The following is a 24,255-nucleotide window of genomic DNA, read 5'->3' as shown; positions in this document are numbered from 1 at the left end:
AAGTTTGACATTTATATTTTCTTAATTTTACAATCTGGTTGTTTAAGCTGAACCTGGTTTGACCCCGTAAAGTCATTTCTTTTTACATTTTAGTGAACGGATCATTTAAATCCAAGCCACTTTTATATTTCTTGTTAATGGTAGCCTGAGACTGGATTTATTCTCTTGCAGGTAAAACCAAAACGCACAAACATGATACTGTTAAACCTATCAGGAGGTATTGACCCTCACAGGGGTGTAAAACCCTGTCTGTATTTACAGCAGTGGTACACACGTGTGTACTTGTTTAGGGTTTAAACTGCTCTTTTCTTGGTTTCAGCAGATTCTAAAGTACAGAACTTCAGCAGCAGAAAATCCAAGAATCACTGCTAGTCCCATGATTTAAGTGACTAAAACCTGTTTGAGTCCGTTTTAGTCACTTATGTGGCTGCAGCATCAAATACCGGTTTTTAATGCTTTTTCTGCAGGACCGGGTTTTCTGGACAGATGGAGAAAACCAGGCGATCTACGGTGCAAACAAGTTCTCGGGGTCTGATGTGGTGACGTTGGCCAGCAATCTGAACGACCCTCAGGACATCATCGTGTACCACGAGCTGATTCAGTTATCGGGTAAGAAGGATTTCAAGCAGAAGGAGCCAGACATGATTTCACAAAGAAGTCTGTCTTTTCTGCTGTGTGAAACAGTTTTTAAATGTGGTTTTTCTTCTTTTTTTATGCTTTAAAGGCTAAAAAGCATCAGTTTCACAAACATTGTTATCAAGGAATCAGGCTGTTTTCATTTAATCAGAATGCAGCAAAGAGAATCTCTAGTTTAACCAGATTCTACAGTTTGTTTTACATTTTATGATGCAGAAGTCATTTTTTCTGCAGGTGACAGTTATTTTTAGCAAAAAACTGTTGTACTTGTTCTTCAGAATGTCTTCTTACAAATCTAAAAGATCTAACCATGAGCCAAACCCTTTACATGAGCGCTGTTATAAATGTCCTGACTACAAATTGTCTGTCCGGGTAATGGGAGGTTTTGCTTGCAGGTACCAACTGGTGCACAGAGAGGGGGGTAAATGGAGGCTGCAGCTTCATGTGTCTGCCTGCACCACAAGTCAACAAACACTCCCCCAAATACACCTGTGTGTGTCCGGAGGGACAGGAGCTGGCAGCTGACGGCTTCCGCTGCAGACCAGGTCAGTCAGACGTGTCTGACATTTAATCATGAGATCACATGCATGTAGCGCACATTCACCAAGCACGGCTTCAGAAGTTCTGTGCATGAAACGCAGATTACTGGACCCTCTAAGCTAAAGTGGCCTAAGAGGACAGGGAAAAAAATCGTGTAGTTGTTTTAAATAGTGAGATGTGGGAAAATGGTAAATTACCTAAACTAAGTCCATTCTGGTATTCTCCGTGGTTTTATATAAACAAGGGATAGGCAATACATTGGTGCCGGTATCGGGTATATAATCGGGTGACATAAAAAAAAATCTACAGATTATCTTCTGTTTTCAGATGCCATTTATCTTTTAAATGTATACTTGTTCCTAATACTGGGAAGCTTATGTTTACAGTCATAGTCGGGAATTGGCTGTTTTCAGGTAAATGTCATTTTTCATAGAGATACATGTTCCTAATGGATCCGTGGCAATGGGAGCTTATGGTTTATAGTCATGGCCAATGTTCAAGAAATGGTCTGAATGCTTACAGATATATTTACATGGTTTTAAAGTGATCCTTGTTCCTATGAGATCCTTTGCTGTATGTTAGGTCAAGTACTATGGGATTGTCCAGTAAAAGTTGTACATTTCTAAAAAACAAAGGAAATCTAAACTTTGTGTTCTAGACACTTGAGTATCGGTATGGCAAATATTGGCCATCGACCATAGTTGCATTGAAATGTGTGAATAGAAACAGAATATCTCTTGGGTTGCTTATTATTTGATGCCATACAGGGGGAGCGATTTCTCATTGGCTGGTAAAAGGGCTTAAAGCTAAATGTTAATCCTTTTCTACAAGAACATGCAGAAAGTAAATTCATTTCTTTTTTTTGTAACGTAGTGTACAAACGGTACCAATGGTTTAAAAAAGACGGATTCCCACTGAAAAATGACTCATCCCTCAGATTATTTTTCTCTGAAAGAATCTTTGGGATCCAATGGTGCAAATCAAACTACAATCGCATTTAAAATTATTCCATCAAAGTATTTATTCAAATTCTTTTTGCTAATGAATATACAACAGCGATGTATGACTTGCAATAAATCTAGGCTAAAACTGTGTGGTACCATCATCCAAATGGATCGATTTCAGTTTTCCTCTAAATCTTTTGAGAATGTTTGAAGGTGATTCTTTCCCGATACTTGATGATTAAATTTGGCTTAATAAAACACACTTTGCCTTAACAATATTGAACAGAACGTCATGAACTCCAACATGGTTCCATGTTGCTCCGTTGTTTCTGCACAAAAGGGACGGCACGTTTTAGAGGTTTTAGAGATGAAGCCAGACTGAGCTGGCTGGGACGCGTCCAGAGAAAAGACGTTACATCTATTGGAAGAAGGATGCTGAGCCTAAAGCTGCCAGGCAGGAGGTCTAGAGGAAGACCAAAGAGGAGACATGAAGGTAGCTGGCGTTAGAGAGGATGCAGAGGACTAGATTGAAGGGAAAAACTCAAAAAGAGCCTTTACCAGTTCTCCTGTTGTCTTAAACTATAGACATACGTGTTACATCTACAGAGAACATGTAGGTTTTCTGTGAGATTAAATGTTTAGTTTAACGATTGTCCCTCCATGTATTCTCCTCTTAAAATTTCATTGAGTATTTTTTTTCCCTCTTTTTTGTTTTGAACCGTGACTGACAGAAAACTCTGAAGTTCCGGTCAGTTGAAGAGTTTCACTTTACGTCACGTTGTTTTGAATCTCCTAAAGATTCTTAACGCCGGCCACATGACAGTCCAAGAGCAAATATTAGTTTATCCGTGACATGTTGGATTAAGGTTCTGCCTAATTGGTCCTCGGAAGGCCGTTACATCCCTGATACTTTGTCTGCCTCCTTCTTTCTGAGCAAAGGTTGCTTGGAAACGCCGTTGGCGCTCTTTGTTTCTGTCTTGGGCCGTTCAGAGCTTTGTCTGTTACACTCACAGATTAGCCTTTTCAAACTGGAGCGCGCTCAGACGGGAACCTGACAGCTGAATTCTCCGCACATACTCTCCTAATTGGACTCGGACGGAGCCAGCCATAGTCAAAGCAGCGGAGCGTCTCCATGACGACGCTCCCCACCACTGTGCTCCAGAGGAAAGGGTTGCCTTTCCGGCCTGTCGGTATTCTCGACCTTTCTCCGGTCTCTGCAGAGTCCACTCCATCCTGTGATCTTTGGATGAGGTTTCCTCATTAATGCCGTCCTCTCCGACCGTCAAGTCAGCCTGAAGGTTTTTCTTTGAAGTGGCTCATGGGTAAATGTTCCCTTTCTCAGTATTGTAGCAGCGCTTTGCTCTGGCTGGTCTGTGTGTGCGTCTGAAGTTCAGGTGGTGGATCTCATTTAGGGCATTGTGGGTAATGTATCAGTGATGCGCGTCTGTCAGGCTGCCAAACGACCAGCTTGTGAGTTAGGAGGGCGAGGTTCCTTTCAACGTTCCTCCGCCTCCCTGCTGCTGCTGAAGGCCTCGCAGGTCGACGTTGTTATCCCGTTTTCCAGCAGCTGCCTCCAACGAGGTTAAAGTGCTGGAGACGTTTCCGTTTGAACAAACTCCAGCTCACTTTGTTTCCAAAACTCATTCAGAGATGTTTTCTTTGAAGGTTTACTGACTTTCCTCAATTTCTTTCAGTTCTCCACTTTATTGGTTTTTCTGTGGCCTGAAATACTTTATCGTCTTGTCTCAGAATATTTTCTTGTGCTCACAACAGATTTCCCTTTTTTTGTTGTATTTTTTGTCCTTTCATCTTTTCTAAACTCTGTTTCCGTTTGTGTGTGAATAAATCAAGATCAACAAATGAAAAGGCAAAGGGCGTTCTTGAGCAGCAATAATCATCTGAACATAGAAAATAAAATGATGGGATGGTGTGACACAAACCTGTCTGTTTTTTTCTTTTAACCTGGTCGCACAATTGAAACCAAGCAGAAAATCTAAAAGACAAAAGTCAACGACATCAATGTCGATTTAAATGGCTATAGTGAAGTGTAGCTTTGAGTGTTTTGCCTGCATCCAAACGTTGGTTTACACCCATAACTATGCAATACAAACAAATCTCTACCTGGAGAACATTTGGATCTGTGGAGTAAATAAAAGGAAGATGAAATGTTTGGTCTTCTCTGGTGTAAAAGGAAATGTTAACCGGTGTTTTTTTTAATTTTTTTTTTTTATCATGAGTTATCGTAACAGAAATGAACTAAGTTCACTCTTCAGTTTTGTTCACATGGCATTATTCTTTAATTGATCCATATAAATGATTAGATCATGTTTCAAATTTTTAATTTAGAAAAGTAGGGAAGTCTTTATTATAATCAAAGTAGTTAATGAAGCAAAGACCTTTTGCAAAAGTAAAAATGTTTTTTTTTGTTCCATAAGGGTAGGAAAAGTACTCAGCCATTCAATATTGAAATAAGATGGATAAATTAAAGAATAATGCAATGTTGACGTAGCTGAAGGGTGAATGTAATTCTTACTAAACCCATTGATTTAGTCATTTTATCATCCAAACAGAATCCCAAAAAACAGTTGAAAGTTATCCATTTGGATACACGGAGCGATGATGAAGCTGTAGTCTTCATCAGCTGATGGGTTGGACTGGATGTCCTGATCAAACCTCATCCGTGTGCAGCTGGTTGCCTTCATGTGGCCGTCATGCTTTACTGATGAAACCTAATTGGTGAATATTCTCTGCAGTCTGAGACTCTTCAGCCGTTTCCTCAGTTGCAACACTTTGAGCTCTGCTTTATTTCCATAACCCCTTTAGTCTTCATCACTTTAATGCACGTTTAAGCTCTGATTCCTTTCCTCCAAGTTTACGGAATGTCTCCCTGAACGGTTTTTAACTTTGGACGGAAAAGTTGGAGCATCTTGAATGAAAACATTCCTTTGAACAATTGGGTCTTCAGATTCAGGTTCAAATCTGTGTCTGACTTTTTGACACGTCTTAAAGGAGGCTGCATGAATTTAAATCCCAAACCCGAGGATGTTGGATGAGCTGCTTCTCGTTCATGTGACCCGTGTTCTCCTGAACCTCTGCGTTGAAGTCTTCTACTGCTGCCGCGGCGTCCCAGACCCCAAACGTCTGAGTCGGCTCTGGCTCCGTCTCATCAGTGACTCCTGGTGGAAGAAAAGGGAGACACCTGTGCAGTCTGTCCAGCCAAGTCCTTCCAATTCATTTTTTTATTTTCCGGATATTCTCACGTGACCCATAAAATGTCCTCTCCCGTCAATGTCCCTGGCAATGCCTTGCAAAAAAAAAAGTTTTGAGTCTTCAAAAGTCACATCAGCCAAAAGTTGAGCACGTCCACTAAAATCTGTTGACTAGTCGAGCTGCAAAGCAAATTTATTTTATTTTGCCGTTTTGGACGTTTTTTCTGAAACTACGCTCTCCATGTCACCAATTGGTCTGTTAGTTGTTGCTGTCTGAGAGCGGCTCTTTGGCTATTTTCACCGCTTCACGTCTGAGCATTTGGTTCACTGGCTTTGCAGGGGGGGTTATTGGCTCTGCCACAATAAGACTCCAAGTTCAGCATCCTGGTAGGTAGCTTTAAGGGCTCCTTCGTTCATCTCATGAAGGTCTCATGTTTTTGTGTTCTGACAGTGATGGTCTGTCTTCTGGACGTTGAATGACGGGTGTTTCACCTCCAGGTGGCGCTTTAGCTGCTCGGGACCGCGGCGCCGTTTGCCACGCAAACCAGAATCAGTGCTGTTGGATCTCCTGTAAAAGTGAATCTGAAGGAAATGTAGCTTGCGCTGTACTGCCTCACTTTCCTTGCGCTGGGATTCGTCTCTGCCTTCTCCTGGCCGGCAGTCTCACTCTGACCTTTTGTCCAGCTCAGACGGTGTGTTTTTTTTTTGTTTTTTTTTGTTTTTTTTTTAAACGTCTTCATCACTGAGTCCTCATGGGCTTCCCAGCCACACTGCCATCTGTCTCAGACCTCACTGGCTGTTGTCACGAGTACTTCAGGGAGCCTGAAAATGTAATCCATGAACCGCTAAAAGAAAAGCAGATAGAAAAAATGTGTGTACATACACACACACACACACGCAATAAAACTATTGGGTAAATCCTGTTCCATACTCAAAGCTGAAAGCGCACAGCGGTTTCTGAATGCCACGTTTGTCGCCCACAGCTCTAAATTTTACTTTCCTTGAGCTCTCATGGCACATCAGGGGGCCGCTGAACCTGGGTTGAGGAAAAACTGGCATCAGGTGTGATCCGCGGCAGGCGTAGCTGAGGCTATGACTGCACCGACGCCCTGAAGCCGCCTCACTTGAACCTGTCGACGTCTGTGTTTTCAGAGGCTAATGGGAGCACGTCCATCCAGGTGGACTCCACCGCCAGAGGGTCTGCTGGCGCCTGGGCCATCCTGCCCGTCTGTGAGTACCCGGCTGAACCTTAGCTTCTGCTCATCCACCCTCTGAAAGCTAGAGCTGGACTCATTTCCTGCTTCAGAGGTTCTTCTAAATTCTAGGATCGGATCATTTTAGGGTTTATTGCCTCCTTTACTTAGTTTTAGTTTTTCTTGATAAGGTCATTTTGTTAAACATGTTTCATCGGTGTGTTTCTGGGTTTTGGATCTTGCCCACTGAGGATGCAGAAGCTGCAGTTCTTCTACTTGGCATCGTCTGACTCCACCTGTGTGTCTGCAGTGCTCCTGGCCGTGGCTGGAGCTGCAGGTTACCTGACGTGGAGAAACTGGCAGCTCAGGAACCAGAAGAGCATGAACTTCGACAACCCGGTCTACCTGAAGACCACAGAGGAAGACCTGAACATTGACATAACGCGGCACGGTGCCAACGTGGGACACACTTACCCTGCGGTGAGCCAGAACCCAGACAGAACGGTCTTTAGCTTGAGCCTCCTTCCGATGGAGGTCTTGGTTTTTGTGTGGTAATCTCCCGATGATGCAGGACCATGACCTCAGTCTCCCTCACCTTTTGGCCTTTGGTAATCCGCACTGCATTGTTTGCTGTCCAGAGTCATCCTCTCAGATTATACAGATTAATCTAATCCTGAGGAGGAGAGGCGAGCCTCTGCCAGGCGGCCCCCACGGCCCCCTCCTCAGCCAACGTTTAGCCGTGATGAGATGATCCACCTGAACTCTCCTATCCTGTCTGCAGATTTCCATCGTCAGCACAGAAGACGACTCGTCCTGATCCCCGTCCCTCCTACACCTCCTTGTTACCGTGCCAACAGCTGTCCGTAGCAGCAACAGCCCTTACAGTACGACCACATGCCTTCTGAAGTGCAGCGGAGAGGAAGTGATGCCAGCGTTTGTTTTCCAGAGAGTCGGGGTTGGGTTTTCCTCAGACGGGCTCTGCACTGACAGCTGCAGGACGGCGTCCCCACGCCGTCTGCTGGGCAGGGATCAGAGTTCTCAGGACCGTCTGCATGTGGGGCAGTGCAGAGGCCTAAAGCTTCGCTCTGTCTTCCATAACAGATGGGAATGCTCATGCTTGAATTTCTGTTTCTTTTTTTATATTTTCCTCTGCAGCACCACCTCCTGGTGTGCAGATCATCATCACTCCTCTGCAGCGTTTGTAAGAAGTGTAAATATTTGTCCTCCAGAGACAGGACTGTCCATCAGGGCTCCTCGATGCACTTTGATCAGTGTTCCTTGTGTCAATGAGATTGTATACATTGACTTGAAATCTGTTTTTTTTGCTATGGCTGGGTACCTCAGATCAGATGTATTTAAGAAGGATGAAATGGATTTGCTAAAACTATTTTGTATGTTTGTGTGCTGTTGCTGTGAACTTTTTATAGCCTTGTACAGTGAAGGATCACTGAGGATGTGATGCTCTGTATCTGTGAAGACTGATCCACAAATCACTTTGGAATTAAAACATTCAGTAATGTTCAGAGTAATCTGGTGTGTTTTTGTGTGCAGATGAAGGAAAAACAGTGAAAACGTTTTCCAGGTCATCTATATGCGGCATCGGGAAGACGGACGTTCCTGCACTTATTTTAGAATTGGGTCATGGCCACAGCTGAAGGTTGGAGACGTAAATGTGTAACTTGGCTTGATGTCTGGACTCTGGTTTGAAGAAGAGCCTTAATGTTGATCCAGCAGCTGGTGATGAAGACGAGGCTGAGGTATAGATCACGTGTTGATATGGAAATCGGCCAAAACTAGTGAAATCTGCTCTTTTTCTGCAGAGCATTCAACTTTAGTTGTTTTCTAAACCCAATAATACAGGAAACCGTCAGACATGAACCTAAACGGTTCTGTTCTGGTCCATCTGTGTCAATCCATCCAGAGAACAAATGAGCCAGACCTTCCGGATCTTCCACGAGTGGATCCAGGACAGGGATTCGTACAGTCAGGTTAAAGGAGGCGGGACTCTAAAGCTGCGTCTGTGTTTTGCATCCATATTCTCTGTTGGTCCAGAATAAGTGAAAGTCCTGTTAGTTTTCCCATTTGGTTACACTCTTTGGAAAGACTTGACCGTAGGTTTGATCTCTCCAGCCTCAAAAGGGCGGACACTCTACCACAAGGCCGCTGAGTTGGCAAACCTTTCCAGAGCTCTCCTTTCTACGACACATCCAGGTTTATCTGGAATCACCAATGAACATATGAAGCAAGTTTTTGGACGGTGGGAGGAAACTAGAGAAAACAGAAATGACCCTGTGGGGATTTGAACCAGGGACTTCTCAATACGAGGCGAGAGTGCCAACCACTACGCCACCGTGTCACTTAACTTGATTTCAGGCTGTGGAGCTTCTCTTCTCTTCGTCGGGTTTCCCTGCCTGTAGAAAACTGACGTCTGAGCTGAAACTGTAACCAGGTTTACACTTTCAGCTTTTCTCAATGAGGTGGATTTTCTTTCTTCCAAACCGATTTCTAAAAGTGGGTCAAGACAAACGGATGATGAGGTATTGTCTTCAGAAAAGTCATCTCCATCTTTTCATTATCCCCGTGTGGCTGCCACCAGGATTAATCTCCATTTATCTGACTGCTGCAGTTATCCTCAGAATAAAATGTCACACTCTTGGATTAAGGCAGACGTCTGTCAGGCTCATCTCCATCTGAACCAGCCGCCGCCGCCGCAGCAGCAGGTCGGCACGCTCAGGCTTCCTCCTGCGTCTTTATTCTGGACAAAGTAGAAGAGACATGTTGTTTAATCTGACGATGCCAACAGTGGGACTCTGAGGGCGTAATCCATCACACAACTGCAGATCAGGGCTCAGTGGAGCAGCAGAGGACGGCATCTTCACGACTGACCGCGAACACGCGTGACGTCAGAGGCTTTGGACACCGAGCTGCAGTGCGCTCAAGGATGCTTGGACCTGCGGAGATGTTCCTGCTGAAGTAACCAGGAGACAGAGCCACCGCCATGCTGACCCACCTCAGAGCTCGCAGCAGGAGTCTGTTTTCAAGCTACAAGCCTGGCAGCCAGGCCCCCGAGGTGCAGGAACCCGCCTTCCACCTGGATCTGATCAGCACCCTGGTTAAACCATGGAACTCCATGCAGGTGAGAAGCTGACCCTTCCAGTTTCTGCAGACCACTCTCCTACTTTTAAAGACCTGAAGGCACAAACTATTAAAGACGAGGTCTGTTCCTGTTCAGTCATTAAATGTTGATGTTCAGTACATCTCAGAGGGGAAAAAAAGGTGGAAAAATGCCCAAAAACAAAGACTTGTGTGCATTTGTGGCGTTACTTCTGGCATTCTTCAAGTAAATTATAAGCTTTGCAGAAGTAGCAGTAAGAGTCCCAACCCTCTGCAGATTTACGCTGTTGACCTTCTGTGTCCTGTGAAGGATCTGAGCAGAGACATCTATGACCTGTATGCCGAGTATGAGCGGGAGGAGGTGGACGACCGGCTCCCCGTGTCGCCGTCACGCATCCTGCGTTCTCCCACCAAACACCTGAACCTCAACATCAACGTGGGAGGAACGGTAACCGGGCCAGCTTTTTTTTTTTTTTTAACACAAACGTGTGATTGGAGTTCCCAGAATCCAACCTAACTCCTGCACGGCGAGTCGTTCTTCTTAAACCCTCAGAATCAGATCTGTTTTTAACCTTGCTAGTGTTGCATAGATTGTTCAAAGGTAACTAGTAACTCTTGTGGGGTCACCTGGACCCCTAATGTGCAGTCAAGAGCTAAAATCTCCAATTAATAAGAGATCCATGAAAAAACCCCATCAGATGACGTCTGTGTCTTGTTTGATGGGCCGCCACACTAGTTTAGTTTAACAGTTTAAGTTGGATTAAAAGTGTTTAAGCGCACAGATCGTCTGTCTCCCTTTAATGAGAAAACTGGCTTTTATCCTTTAGGGGAGGAAATGTTTTCAGAAAGTGGATTTCAAACTGAGACTATTTCTTGTTTTTTAGATGCCTTTTAAATGTGGGCATTTTATTTTCATGGTCTAAAAGTTCAACTGCATCCACAAGGGGGCGCACAAAGGTCCAGAGCAGCACAATCATCTGCCCGCAATTTCATCAGCTGCACTGATTCAATTTAAACTGGTTTAATTTGGTTTTTTTTTTTTTCAAAGAGTGAGTTTTAAATGTGAAGACAAACATGAGCTTCTTCTAATTCAGTAGATAAGCAGACGTACAGTACAGACCAAAGGTTTGGACTCACCTTCTCATTCAAAGAGTTTTCTTTATTTTCATGACCGTGAAAATTTTACATTCACACTAAAGGCATCAAAACTATGAATTAACACATGTGGAATTATATACATAACAAAATAGTGTGAAACAACTGAAAATGTCATATTCTAGGTTCTTCATAGTAGCCACTTTTTGCTTTGATCACTGCTTTGCACACTCTTGGCATTCTCTTGATGAGCTTCAAGTCAGCTGAAATGTTTTCCAACAGTCTTGAAGGAGTTCCCAGAATGCTTAGCACTTGTTGGCCCTTTTTCCTTCACTCTGCGGTCCAGCTCACCCCAAACCATCTGGATTGGGTTCAGGTCCGGTGACTGTGGAGGCCAGGTCATCTGGCCCAGCCCCCCCATCACTCTCTTTCTTGGTCAAATAGCCCTTAGACAGTCTGGAAGTGTGTTTGGGGTCATTGTCCTGATAAAAAATAAATGATGGTCCAACTACGGTAAACACAAACCAGATGGAATAGAAGCTTCTGCAAGATGCTGTGGTAGCCACGCTGGTTCAGTATGCCTTCAATTTGGAATAAATCCCCAACAGAATCACCAGCAAAGCACCCCCACACCATCACACCTCCTCCTCCATGCTTCACGGTGGGAACCAGGCATGTAGAGTCCATCCGTTCTCCTTTTCTGCGTCACACAGAGACACGGTGGTTGGAACCAAAAATCTCACGTTTGGACTCATCAGACCAAAGCAGAGATTTCAGAGATGTAGAAAGGACTGAGGAAGGTAGACAGGAGTACAAGGAAGCGCAGCGTAGAGTGAAGAGAGAGGTGGCAAAGGCCAAACAGAAAGCTTACGATGAGCTATATGACAGGTTAGACACAAAGGAAGGAGAAAAGGACTTGTACAGGCTAGCCAGACAGAGAGACAGAGATGGGAAGGACGTGCAACAGATAAGGGTGATTAAGGACAGAGATGGAAAGGTGCTAACAACCCAGGAGAGTGTACAGAAAATATGGAAGGAGTATTTTGAGGAGCTGATGAATGTGGAAAATGACAGGGAAAGAAGGGAGGAAGATGTGGTTGTTGTGGAGCAGGAAGTAGCAGAGATTGGAAAGGATGAGGTTAGGAAGGCTCTGAAAAGGATGAAGAGCGGAAAGGTCGTTGGTCCTGATGACGTACCTGTGGAGGTATGGAAGTGCTTAGGAGAGACAGCAGTGGAATTTCTAACAAGGTTGTTCAATAGGATTTTAGAGAGTGAGAAGATGCCTGAGGAATGGAGGAGAAGCGTTCTGGTTCCGATCTTTAAGAACAAGGGTGACACGCAGAACTGCAGCAACTATAGAGGAATAAAGTTGATGAGCCACACAATGAAGCTGTGGGAAAGAGTAGTGGAAGCCAGGCTTAGGAAGAAGGTGGAGATCTGTGAGCAGCAGTATGGTTTCATGCCCCGTAAGAGCACCACTGATGCCATTTTTGCTTTGAGAATGTTGATGGAAAAGTACAGAGAAGGTCAGAAGGAGCTGCATTGTGTGTTGGTAGATTTAGAGAAGGCGTATGACAGGGTGCCGAGGGAGGAGCTGTGGTACTGTATGAGGTCGTCTGGAGTGGCAGAAAAGTATGTCAGAGTAGTTCAGGACATGTATGAGAGAAGTATGACGGTGGTGAGATGTGCTGCAGGTCAGACAGAGGAGTTCAAGGTGGAGGTGGGACTACACCAAGGATCAGCTTTGAGTCCTTTTTTGTTTGCTATGCTGATGGACAGGCTGACAGACGAGGTAAGACAGGAATCTCCCTGGACAATGATGTTTGCGGATGACATTGTAATTTGCAGTGAGAGTAGAGAGCAGGTGGAGGAACAGCTAGAGAGGTGGAGGTTTGCTCTGGAAAGAAGAGGTATGAAGGTCAGTCATAGTAAGACAGAATACATGTGTCTGAACGAGAGGGATCAAGGTAGAAGCGTTAGGTTACAGGGGGCTGAGGTGAAGAAGGTGCAGGAGTTTAAGTACTTGGGGTCAACAGTTCAGTGTGATGGGGAGTGTGGAAAAGAGGTGAAGAGGCGAGTGCAGGCAGGTTGGAGCGGGTGGAGGAAAGTGTCAGGAGTGTTGTGTGACAGAAGAGTGTCAGCAAGACTCAAAGGAAAGGTGTACAAGACAGTGGTGAGACCAGCTCTGCTCTATGGGTTAGAGACGGTAGCAGTGAGACAGAGACAAGAGGCTGAGATGGAGGTAGCAGAGATGAAGATGTTGAGGTTCTCCTTAGGAGTGACCAGGTTAGACAGGATAAGGAACGAGTACATCAGAGGGACGGCTCATGTTGCCTGTGTTAGCGACAAAGTCAGAGAAGCCAGACTGAGATGGTTTGGACATGTTCAGAGGAGGGATAGTGGATATATTGGTAGAAGGATGTTGGAGATGGAGCTGCCTGGCAGGAGGGCAAGAGGACGGCCAAAGAGGAGATATATGGATGTCTTAACAGAGGACATGAAGTTGGCTAACGTTAGAGTAGAAGATGTTCATGATAGAGTGAGGTGGAAAACGATGATTCGCTGTGGCGACCCCTGATGGGAGAAGCCGAAAGAGAAAGAAGACCAAAGCAGAGATTTCCACTGGTCTAATGTCCATTCCTCGTGTTCTTTAGTCCAAACAAGTCTTTTCTGCTTGTTGCCTTTCTTTAGCAGTGGTTTCCTAGCAGATATTCTAGCATGAAGGCCTGATCCACACAGTCTCCTTTGAACAGTTGTTGTAGAGATGTGTCTGCTGCTAGAACTCTGTGTGCCATTGACCTGCTCTCTAATCTGAGCTGCTGTTAACCTGCCATTTCTGAGGCTGCTGACTCGGATGAACTTATCCTCCCCAGCAGAGGTGACTCTTGGTCTTCCTTTCCTGGGGGGGGGCCGCATGTGAGCCAGTTTCTTTGGAGCACTTGATGGTTTTTGTGACTGCACTTAGGGACATTTTCAAAGTTTTCCCAAGATTTGGGACTGACTGACCTTCATTTCTTAAAGTAATGATGGCCACTCGTTTTTCTGTCCTTAGCTGCTTTTTTCTTGCCATAATCCAAATTCTAACAGTCTATTCAGTAAGACTATCAGCTGTTTATCCCCCTGACTCCTGCACAACACAACTGATGGTCCCATTTATAAGGCAAGAAATCCCACTTACCTGACAGGACACACCTGTGAAGTGGAAAACATTTCAGGTGACTACCTGAAGCTTTAAATCCGACCCCAGAGCTTCTTAGACCAAAAAGCTTCAAAAGCTCATTCAGAACTATTGTCCTTTCATTTGAAATCCAAATTTTGAATTAGGAATATCTATTTATAACCATAACCATTGTCTTCTTCAGAATTTTATTTTTTTGTTTCCATCCATCATCGTGCTCCTTTTTGCAGAATTCAGTTTTTTTTTTTTTTGTCTGTGACTTCAAGGTGAATTTTTCATTTCAAGTTATTAATGAACACAAACTCCATGCTGTAATGTATGTGCAGCATTTCTCCTCTCTGCCATAAAAACAAGGACTGCAATTTATTTCAGATAAACTTGAAATGTTCCTTATTTACCTCAGAAAATTTTCATCTTCTTCGGTTTTTGGGTGGATTTGAAATGCAGCTTAAACTTTTCAAACTGTTATTCTTAAACAGGAGGATTTTAGTGGGATTTTATTTACTTTTTTGGGTTTTTTTCTGTCAATGTTTTGGCCATTTTCTTCTTTCAACAAAATCCAGATGTTAATTTGATCAATAAAATAATGAATCCATTTTAAATTCACAAATTCACAAACTTCCCACCTGAAAGTGCTGCCTCCTGCAGGTGATGACAGAAAGGACAGCGGCATGTTTTCTTTAAAAAGAAAGTCCCAGTGATGTTTGAAGACCCTCTTTTGGTTTGATAGAACGCCACCAGCATCAGCAGATCTGAAAGTTTCTCATTCTAACAGAAACATGTCTGTGTTTTGTACATTCCTGCAGCTCTACCTTCTGCCGTACAGGCTGGCTGCCAGGTATCCAAAGACCCGCATCGGCCGCTTGGCCACCTACACGGACCACAGCAGGAAGCTGGACCTCTGCGACGACTACATCGTTCACAGCAACGAGTTCTTCTTCGACCGAGACCCCAGAATCTTCCACAACGTCTTCAACTTCTACAGGTATTCACGCCGTGGAGCACAGGGAGCTTTGCTGATGGCGTTCTCACGGGTTCTGTCGTCCCCGCCAGAACGGGCGTGCTGTGCATCAAAGACGAGCTGTGTCCTCACCACTTCCTGGAGGAGATCCACTATTGGGGCGTCCGGATCAAGTACAGCCAACGCTGCTGCCGCATCTCCTTCGAGGAGAGGCAGGACGAGCTGAACGAGCAGCTGAAGATCCAGAAGGAGCTGATGGCAGAGGTGACGGCCCACTCTGGACCAGACTCTTTTTAGATTTGAAGGAGGGTTCCTGAGGACTCCCCATCCTGCCTGAAACGCACCTGCTGAACATCCTCAGACCAGTCAGGAAAGAGGCTGCAGCTGAGACACCGCAGCCTGCAACCAGAATAGAATATTTTTTCTGTCAGTCTTTTAAAAATAAACCAAAAAACACACACAGCTGAAGATTTGAGAAGTCTTTTGGGCTCCAGATATTTCTCTCAAAAGGCTCCTGTGGGGCTTCTAGCTTTACTGTCTGTTGAGTGTTGGACTTTAACCAAAAGAGTCCTGAAACGTTAACCCCTCTTTGAAAAAGGAGACTAACCAGAAAGATCCTTGACATGGTAAATGGTAAATGGCGTATACTTGTATAGCGCCTTTCTTCCTACAAGGACAAAGCGCTTTACAGTCACAGACCCATTCACCCAGTCACTCACACATTCACACACTGGTGGCGGCTCCGCTGCCAAACACAGGCGCCCGCCTACCACCAGAGGCAAGGTGGGGTTCAGTGTCTTGCCCAAGGACACTTCGACTCATGGGCGTGCAAGGCGGGAATCGAACCTGCAATCTTATGATCATGGGTCGACCGCCCTACCGCTGCACCATGACATCTCCAGAGATGTCATGGTGATAAACCCACCCTCACTCAACAGAGTAACGTAGACATCGACTCTCACCGGCCACTGTCTTAGATCCACCTTACTAGTACCAGGTTGGACCGCTTTCGCCTTCAGAACCGCCTTAATCCTTGGTGGAATAGATTCAGTGAGGTTCTGGAAACATTCCTCAGAGACTTTGGTCCATGTTGACATGACAGCATCAGTTGCTGCAGATTTGTCGGCTGAACATCCATGATGCTGATCTCCCGTTCCACCACACCCCAAAGGTTCTCTAATTGGGTTCTGGTGACTGTAGAGGCCGTTTGAGTCCAGAGAAATCATCATCATGTTCTAGAAACCAGTCTGAGATGATTCCAGCTGTCTAACATGGAGCCCTATCCTGCTGGAAGTAGCATCAGAAGATGGTCCACTGTGGTCAGAAAGTGATGGACATGGTCAGCAGCAATACTCAGGTAGGCTGTGGTGTTGGAACCATGCTCAGTTGGTACAAAGAAAACATCCCCACACCATGACACCACCACCACCAGCCTGAACTGTTGATAAAAGGCAGGATGGATTCATGATTTCATGTTGTTGAGGCCAAATTCTGACCCAACCACCTGAATGTGGCAGCAGAAATGGAGACTCATCAGACCAGAAAACGTTTTTCCATCTTCTAGGGTCTAGTTTTGGTGAGTCTGAGTGAATTGTAGCCTCAGTTTCCTGTTCTTAGCTGACAGCAGTGGTACCCGGTGTGGTCTTCTGCTGCTGTAGTCCATCTGCCTCCAGGTTGGACGTGTTGATCAGAGATGATCTTTTACAGAACCCGGTTGGAACCAGTGGTTCTTTGAGTTCCTGTTGTCTTTCTATCAGCTGGAACCAGTCTGGCCGTTCTCCTCTGTTTGGCATCAACACTGCATTTCTGCCCACAGAACTGCTGCTCTCTGGATATTTTCTCTTTTTGTAACCATTCTCTGTAAACCCTAGAGATGGTTGTGGGTGAAAATCCCAGTAGATCAGCAGTTTCTGAAATCCTCAGACCAACCCGTCTGGCACCAACAACCACGTTCAGAGTCACTCCAACCACCTTTCTTCCTCATTCTGATGCTGGTTTGACCTGCAGCAGATCGTCTGGACCATGTCTACATGTCTATTTGCATTGAGCTGCTGCCATGTGATTGGCTGATTAGAAATTTGCATTAACGAGCAGTTGGCCAGGTGTACCGGTGAGTGAGTGATGGAACCCTAACCCTCCATGAATGAGTTTACACAGACACAAAAGACGGAAATTCTGTGAACTTACATAATGTTTTTCTTCTTTGTGGCCTGTATGACTCCGTGTCCCTCTAAATAAAGGGAGATGACCTGTTTCCAAATATTCCGTCATTAATCTTCTGACTGACTAATGTCTCTGTGACCTTCATTCCAAAGTCCCTGCAGTCTTGACAGATGTAGAGAAAATCAGCTTTTCGTGACCCAGATTGACATCGGCTCCTTTAGGTTTTAAGGTTTCATGTCAAATAGACCGTCTCGACTGCGTCTGGGTTTTTCAGTGTTCTCTGTTTGATGCTGGCTCAGGTTCTCCAGCTGGAGGTGGAGAACAAGGCAGAGTTCGACCACAAGACCTTCGGGCGGATCCGGAGGAGAATCTGGAACCTGATGGAGAAGCCGTTCTCTTCCATCCCTGCCAAGCTGATGGGCGTGGCCTCGTCCTTTTTCGTGCTGGTCTCGCTGGTTGCCATGACGCTAAACACTGTGGAGGAGATGCAGTACAAGGTCTGTGTGTGTGTGTGTGTGTGTGTGTGTGTGTGTGTGTGTGGTGGGTGTTTTGTATAAGATGTTGTCATCAACACAGGTGTGGACAAACGTGCTGCTGTCTGTATGATGGTCCTGAAATGTGAAGATGTTAAAGTATAGAAGGAGAATTACTAAAGCAGGAAAAATAACCAAAAAAAACACAACACTTTAAAAAATCTAAACAGAATTCCAAACAATGAAACAAAATCTAAATGAAACGTTTCGGGAAAACAAAGTCTTTTCTAGAAATCAAAATAGGAAACCAGAAAAGGTAGAAGTTATGGGACACTGGTAATTTGTACTCTTTACTTCAAACATGTTAATGATAAAATGCATTTCAACATGGCAAATAGTGGATAGTAGTAATAATAACTAGAAAGAGCTTCATTTCAAGAAGAAAATGCAGGTTGAATGCAATGTTGCTGCATGAAAATGAAACTCAAAGGGTAAGAATTGGCACAAAAATTAAATAAAGAAATGCTCAAAGTTGACCATAAATAAAATGAAAACCGCACTATATGAACCAGCAAAGTTGTGCACCACAGCTCGCGTATCATGCCATGACGCCACCAACCAGGCACGGTGTACAGGACATGTAATCAATATAATCCTGGAAAAGTTGAAAGATTTGAAGAACCAAAAGTCATAGCCGGAAAAGGCTGAAAGAGCAGAACATTTGAATAGTTGGATTGTTAAAATAGTTGAACAATTAAGCAGCAAAAAGTGGTGAAAGAAACTATAACAAAGAAAAAGAAACACTGGCTTGAATACTTTGCACGTGGGGGAAAACAACTTGGAGCTGCAGAGGTGTGAACAGGTAGAGAGGTGGGGGCGGGGCTTAGACTCACCGCTTATGATTCCAACAAACTAACAGCTGCTTCCTAATGAAAAATAGTTCTCATCCATAAAATTAATATACTTTATTGGGTTTACAGGATTTAAAGGAAAAAAATAGAAGTCTGGATCAAAGTGAGTTTGTTTCCATCTTCTCATTCATCTTAACTCTGGTGTTTGACAGACAGAAAAGTCTGTTCAAGGTTGTGGAAAATGGACAAAAGATCAAAGGAAACATTGCGCTGATAAATAATTAAATATATCTGACAGCATTTTGAATCAATACAAGCATCGCCAAATGAACTATTGCGAGATTTAGGCGAAATTAGGCGATATTTCTCTAACACCCCTAGTGTTGCGGCTCCCTGTGCTTTTATTTCTATGGGAAACTGATCCAAATGGCTCTTTGAGACGTTCAGGTTGCTGAGCCCTGATTTAACCAATAAGAATAGCAACAGGAGATAATACAGACAGCAGGCAGAAGCTTAGCTTATTAAAGGCCACCTCTTAAAAAAGATAAAACAACAACCAAGAGCAATAGTCTATACTTACATTTTCAGCACACCAAATAATATACTATTGTTTAACATTTTTAGTCATGTTACACAACTAGTACTTCAATTTATCCTCCGATTTTTCTGATTTGTCATCATTTGTTTGCAATTTAAACGTATGGATGTTGTTGTTTTCCTGCGTAGTTTTGGTTCTGGATCTAAACGGGTCCAGGTTTTTGGCCGGCACACAAAGAACCTCAGTGATTCTGGAGCGGATCCGGTATCACTTCACGACAACTTCCTTTTACGGTTTCTGTCGAGAGAGAAGACAAATTTCAGAAAACAAAAGTAACTTCCAGAAATCAAAATGAAATTATAAACATTTCAACTTGAAGTTAATTGGCATGAAACTATCCAAGATATGCTCCATACTAATCATTAAACTTGTGTAAGTGTGCGAAGACGCATCCGAAAAAACTCAAAGTCAACAACATCCTAAAGTTTCAAATAAAGTATTTATTCTTTGTTTTTCTTTTTAATTGTCGTTGTGATCCTGTGTCCTGTTGCTGTGATTGGCACTTCAGGGCCACCGTAGATTTCAAACTGTTGAAGAACTTGTCTCCAGACTGTTGAACAGAAACTACAGATGTCATGGACTTCTTGGGTTCTTCTATTATCAGACATGGTTGTGTTTTCTTCACACACCTGACATGGACGTCCGTCGAAACATGTCAGGTGTGTTAATAACCAAGTTATTAATACAGACCCTATGAACTTTATTAATGAATACAGATGGCATTGGTTTGGTTTCCTGAATATTTGTGATTGTTTGAAGACTTTGGGAGAAGACTCTGAGGTCACAGGAGCTTGTTTGGGTCCAACATCTGGCTGTGCTGTGCTGCAGACTCCCTCAGGTCAGCCCAGTGGCCATTTCTACGGCGAGAGCGTGGAGACCTTCTGCATCTGCTTCTTCACCCTGGAGTACCTGCTGCGCCTGGTTTCCACGCCCGACCTGCGGTGTTTCGGACGCAGCGTGCTGAACACCGTGGACCTGGTGGCCATCCTGCCGCATTACCTGCAAATGGTCCTGGAGTGCTTTGAGGACGAGGACTTTCACCTGCACTCAGGAGACATTGAGGCCGTGGCTCGCGTTGGAAAGGTCCAGAGCTTCATCCTGGTTTTTGCTCCCATCACTATAAAGTTCTGTTTTTCTTTGTTCAGTGTAGAGTAGAACAGGAAGGACCTTCACCACACACTGTTTGGTCAAAACACCGGAGCGTTCTTTCAGCAGACTCCTGGCAGCTTTAGCTCCAGAATTTACTTTCTTTCAACCACCAAAACTCTTCAACCAGTGGCGGTTCTACACTAACTTACTTCCCGGGCGAGTAACCCCCACCCGCACACATATGAATTTGACAATATTCTTTTGTGTTTCCTATCTATATTTGGTCATTTTCACACACACACAAAAAGCCGCATGAATTTCAGTCAGACCACTCATGCAGTAGAGAAAGCTTTACTTTTCATATTTTAAAACAAGATCTCCATGGAAAACTTAACAGAACTCACAGGTGGAAGCCGGGGAGGGGGGGGGGGGGGGGGCGTGGAGCGCACACCTGGTTCTTAAGTAGGACGCAGAACAGGTGAGTTAATTGGGCTGAACCGCCCGTGGGGAGGAGTAAACGCACTGCTGAGCTGCCTGCCTGAAATTCTCCCAGGGTCCCTCATTTTATAAAATGGTACTATAGGGGGTCAAAGTCAGTCGCACAGGGGGCCTACATCCAAAACACGCTTTAGGTTGAGGGCTAAACAAGATAAACATTCACTGAACACACTAAAGCTAAACTTTTAAACCTTTAAAACTGAAGGTTTTGAACATAAGGATGAATAAAGACAGACAGGAACATCAAACGAATGTAAAGCTGGGGACAGCAGCTATCACTATCGTAAAGTGTTGGACGTCGACACAAAGCTGCTTTTCTCCGCTTTTGTTATTTCATGTTGCCTGTGACATTTCTCATGTTAAAGGCTTAAAACTCATCCTGATCTGAGAAGCAACATTGTGGAAAATCTAGTTTCATAAAGCTGTTCTCTTTTAGATCAAACATTTTGTCTGAAAAATAAACTGCATCCACTGCTAACTGGCAGAAATTAAGACTTTTAGACCTCTGAAGACAAAAAAAAACCTCAGTTCTGCTGCATCTTTATGAAGCAATGAAGAGATGGTGTTATTCCTTCTGAGCAGACACACTTCTGAACTTCCCTGAGTGAACACTAAGATGACATGAAGGGAGGCGTGTCTCTGTGCAGGTGGGTCAGGTTCTGAGGATCATGCGTCTGATGAGAATCTTCCGGATTCTGAAGCTGGCCCGGCACTCCACGGGTCTCCGAGCCTTCGGCTTCACCCTGAGGCAGTGCTACCAACAGGTCGGCGTGACGCTGAGCAGAGCCGCTCGGTCAGACTCGAGCAAGAGCTCGTCCTGAAACGCTGCCGAATGTCTCCACAGGTGGGCTGTCTGCTGCTCTTCATCGCCATGGGGATCTTCATGTTTTCTGCCATGGTCTACAGCGCCGAGCACGACTCCTACAACACCAACTTCACCTCCATGCCGCACGCCTGGTGGTGGGCCGCTGTAAGTCCCCAGCTGCACAGGGTGTCACTCAAAGGCCCCAGCTTCCGTAAAGCATCCGTGTCTTCCTCCAGGTTAGCATTTCCACAGTGGGCTACGGCGACATGTACCCAGAGACCAACCTGGGCCGCGCCTTCGCCTTCGGGTGCATCTCCTTCGGCATCATCCTCAACGGCATGCCCATCTCCATCCTCTACAACAAGTTCTCCGACTACTACAGCAAACTGAAGTCCCACGACTACGCCACGGTCACCAAGGCCCGCGGGAAGGTGCGCTTCATCAAGAGGGCGGCAAAAAGGTTCGCAGGCTGCTGTGACAGCCAGCACAAGGCTCGCTGCTCGGGCTCGGAAAGCCTCACCACGGGTCCTGTGAGAACGCGCAGAGTGACGATGGGTCCTCCTCTTCATCCTGGAGAGTAAGATGGAGGACAGGAAGCAGCGGCCTCTGGCTCCTCTGGGGGTGTTTGTCGAAGGGATTTGCCTCAGAATTATCACTCAATCAAAAGCGGACTTGAAGAGATTTCCACAAGACCTTCAGTGATGAGGAGCATTAGGAGTCACACTCACTACTGAGGAAGATTCTGGTTTTTATACTTCTTTCTTCTTCCTAAAAGTATGACTTCAATTTTGAGTTCCAATCTAAATGAAGCTGTTGGCTTAAAAACATATTTATTAACTAGTGAGTGTAGCATTAATAATTGCGCTGCACTCATTCTGAACCTTATTATGTATAACCATCTAATTTTATTCAAATGACCTGATGAGACTTTTTACGGAACAGAGACAGAAATTAACATAGATCTGGCTCCGACCTTTTTACAGACATTAAGTTCTAAATGCTGTGAAATGGAACAAAAAGTTATTCAATAAGTGTCAATTGTGTGACTGTCAATTCTTACAGTATTTTTTCTAAAGTCATCCTATTTCTTAGCTAAAAACGTATCTATAAATGTATATGAGAGCAAATTCATTTGACATGTTTTATCTGATTGTGTCATAAAAAACTGCTGCAAAAAAGGAACAAATTTAAGAAAAACATCAACATTTCATCAATTTTCTTATAAATCAAGTGTTTGACTAATCTATGAAGAACATTGATCCCCGCATCCTGTAGTTCAACACATCCCAGCATGCACCTGGACAGCCTGTGAACGTGAGCCTCTTCATCTGGATTGCGTTGCGGTGCGTTCAAGGTCCCTCTGTGACGCGTAATCTTAAGCGCTGCTGTGTCTGAAAATAAACCTTTGTCTTTTCCTCCTGAAGCTGCAGCTTTTTGTAAATGGATTGAATATATTTTTCAAAAATGTCGCTTTAATAAGTATTCAGTCACTGGCTCCTGTTTCTCCGATCATTTCTTTAGAATAACTGCAGTCAAACTCAAATTCACCTTTATTCACCTTAGCCCTTTTCATGCCACAGAGCAGCTCAAAGTGTTTCCCAGAAGAAGAAAAAAAGATAAAAATATAGCAGTTAAAACAATGAACATAGTTAAAACAATACGAATAATAATAAAAAAATGAATTAATAAATTAAAAACACAACACATACACATCTCACCATTACAATCAAAACAAGTCGAATTAGTTAAATTTTTTATCAAATCAAAAACATGCGGACAAGTAAAAACGATGTAAATACTTTACTAAAAGGATGCGTTTTAAGTTTTTTCTTAACCTCCACGGTGGCTGAAGCCCCCACGTCCTCAGGCTGTTCCACAGGCGGGGCGGGGCGGGGCCCACGGTGCTGAAAGGAGGCCTCGCCGTGGGTTTTAGTTCTGACCTTTGGGACCACCAGAGGGCTCTGGGAGGGTCATAAGCTAAAAGTAAATCAGATCAAAATGAGGGTCCAGCTCCATTTAAACTTTTATAAACTAATAGAAGAATCTTAAAATCGATCCTAAAGGTGACTGGGATAATATGCTCCTTCTCTCTGGTTCTTGTTAACCCTTGTGCTATCTTAGGCACTTTAACATTGGGAGTGGGGTCATCTAGACCCACTAAACTCTTGCTGCTTCATCACAGCGGTGATCAAAAATCCCACTCCCTCACAGCTCCACTCCAGAGCGGGGTAATAAAGAATCAGACTTTTTATTCTGGGGAAATCTTTTATTACGGTTCTGTCTGAAGAGAGCGGTTCACAAGCTCCTCCTCACAGGATGAACACACTGACGTAAAGGTTCTGAGTTCTGGATCGGTTTGTTGTGATTGTTTGTGAGGCAGGTGTCATTGAGGGGTTTGAAGGTAACCCATGAAGAGGGCCTAGGCCAGGGAAGGGCAGAGATTCGGTGTGATCCAGGTTCTGGAGAAGTTAAGGGAGCTGGCAGGCAGTCAATGAACAGTATATTGATACGCTGGGATTTGATTTAATAAGACAAGGCTCGTCCGAACGTCCACACAAAATAAAATATCCAGGGAGGCAGACATGAGAAAACATTCTCTGGTCTGACAGTGAAGCATGGCGGTGGCAGCATCATGTAGAGGGAATAATTTTTCAACTGCAGGAACTGGGAGATCGGTCAGAACACGTAAAAAGAACATCCTGACATGAGACTGAGGAGGCGGTACAAACTGCCCAGCCTTTAGGGGAGGGGCTTTAGGACAAGGCGGCGTTGGCCACACGTCTCACCTGCCGGAGCTGGAGAGGTTCTGAAAAGAGCAACGGGCTAAAGGTGGAGCCTGACAGAACGCTGAACGTCCTCTGGCCTCAGGGACGTCTTTGAGAACAAATCCACTCTGGAAGGACGATGC

The 24,255-nt window shown here is 44.5% G+C and overlaps 2 protein-coding genes across 3 annotated transcripts in view; both read left to right on the top strand.

The window, feature by feature from the left end:
- The window catches only part of vldlr (very low density lipoprotein receptor), a 31,111-nt gene extending 23,060 nt beyond the window's left edge, over nt 1-8,051 (top strand). For both annotated transcript variants that reach the window (XM_004075142.3, XM_011482112.2), the window contains exons 15-19: nt 468-609; nt 1,032-1,181; nt 6,482-6,559; nt 6,833-7,002; nt 7,304-8,051. In XM_004075142.3, the coding sequence (XP_004075190.1) occupies nt 468-609; nt 1,032-1,181; nt 6,482-6,559; nt 6,833-7,002; nt 7,304-7,339 (576 nt within the window). In that variant the 3' untranslated portion in view covers nt 7,340-8,051. The remainder of the gene's footprint in view (nt 1-467; nt 610-1,031; nt 1,182-6,481; nt 6,560-6,832; nt 7,003-7,303) is intronic.
- A 1,168-nt stretch (nt 8,052-9,219) lies between these two features.
- kcnv2a (potassium channel, subfamily V, member 2a) lies at nt 9,220-22,770 on the top strand. The gene is made up of 9 exons (XM_011482139.4): nt 9,220-9,658; nt 9,947-10,084; nt 14,716-14,894; nt 14,963-15,134; nt 17,333-17,530; nt 19,784-20,038; nt 21,190-21,306; nt 21,387-21,512; nt 21,584-22,770. The coding sequence occupies exons 1-9, from the start codon at nt 9,521-9,523 to the stop codon at nt 21,926-21,928; spliced, it is 1,668 nt and encodes a 555-aa protein (XP_011480441.1). The 5' UTR covers nt 9,220-9,520; the 3' UTR covers nt 21,929-22,770.
- Nucleotides 22,771-24,255: the final 1,485 nt, after the last annotated feature.

Source organism: Oryzias latipes, chromosome 12, assembly GCF_053564925.1.
Source record: "Oryzias latipes strain Hd-rR chromosome 12, Olatipes_Hd-rR_3.1".
Classification (NCBI taxonomy): Eukaryota; Metazoa; Chordata; class Actinopteri; order Beloniformes; family Adrianichthyidae; genus Oryzias; species Oryzias latipes.
The sequence above is the reverse complement of the archived record's forward strand: the minus strand, read 5'-3'. Positions and strand labels throughout refer to the sequence as shown.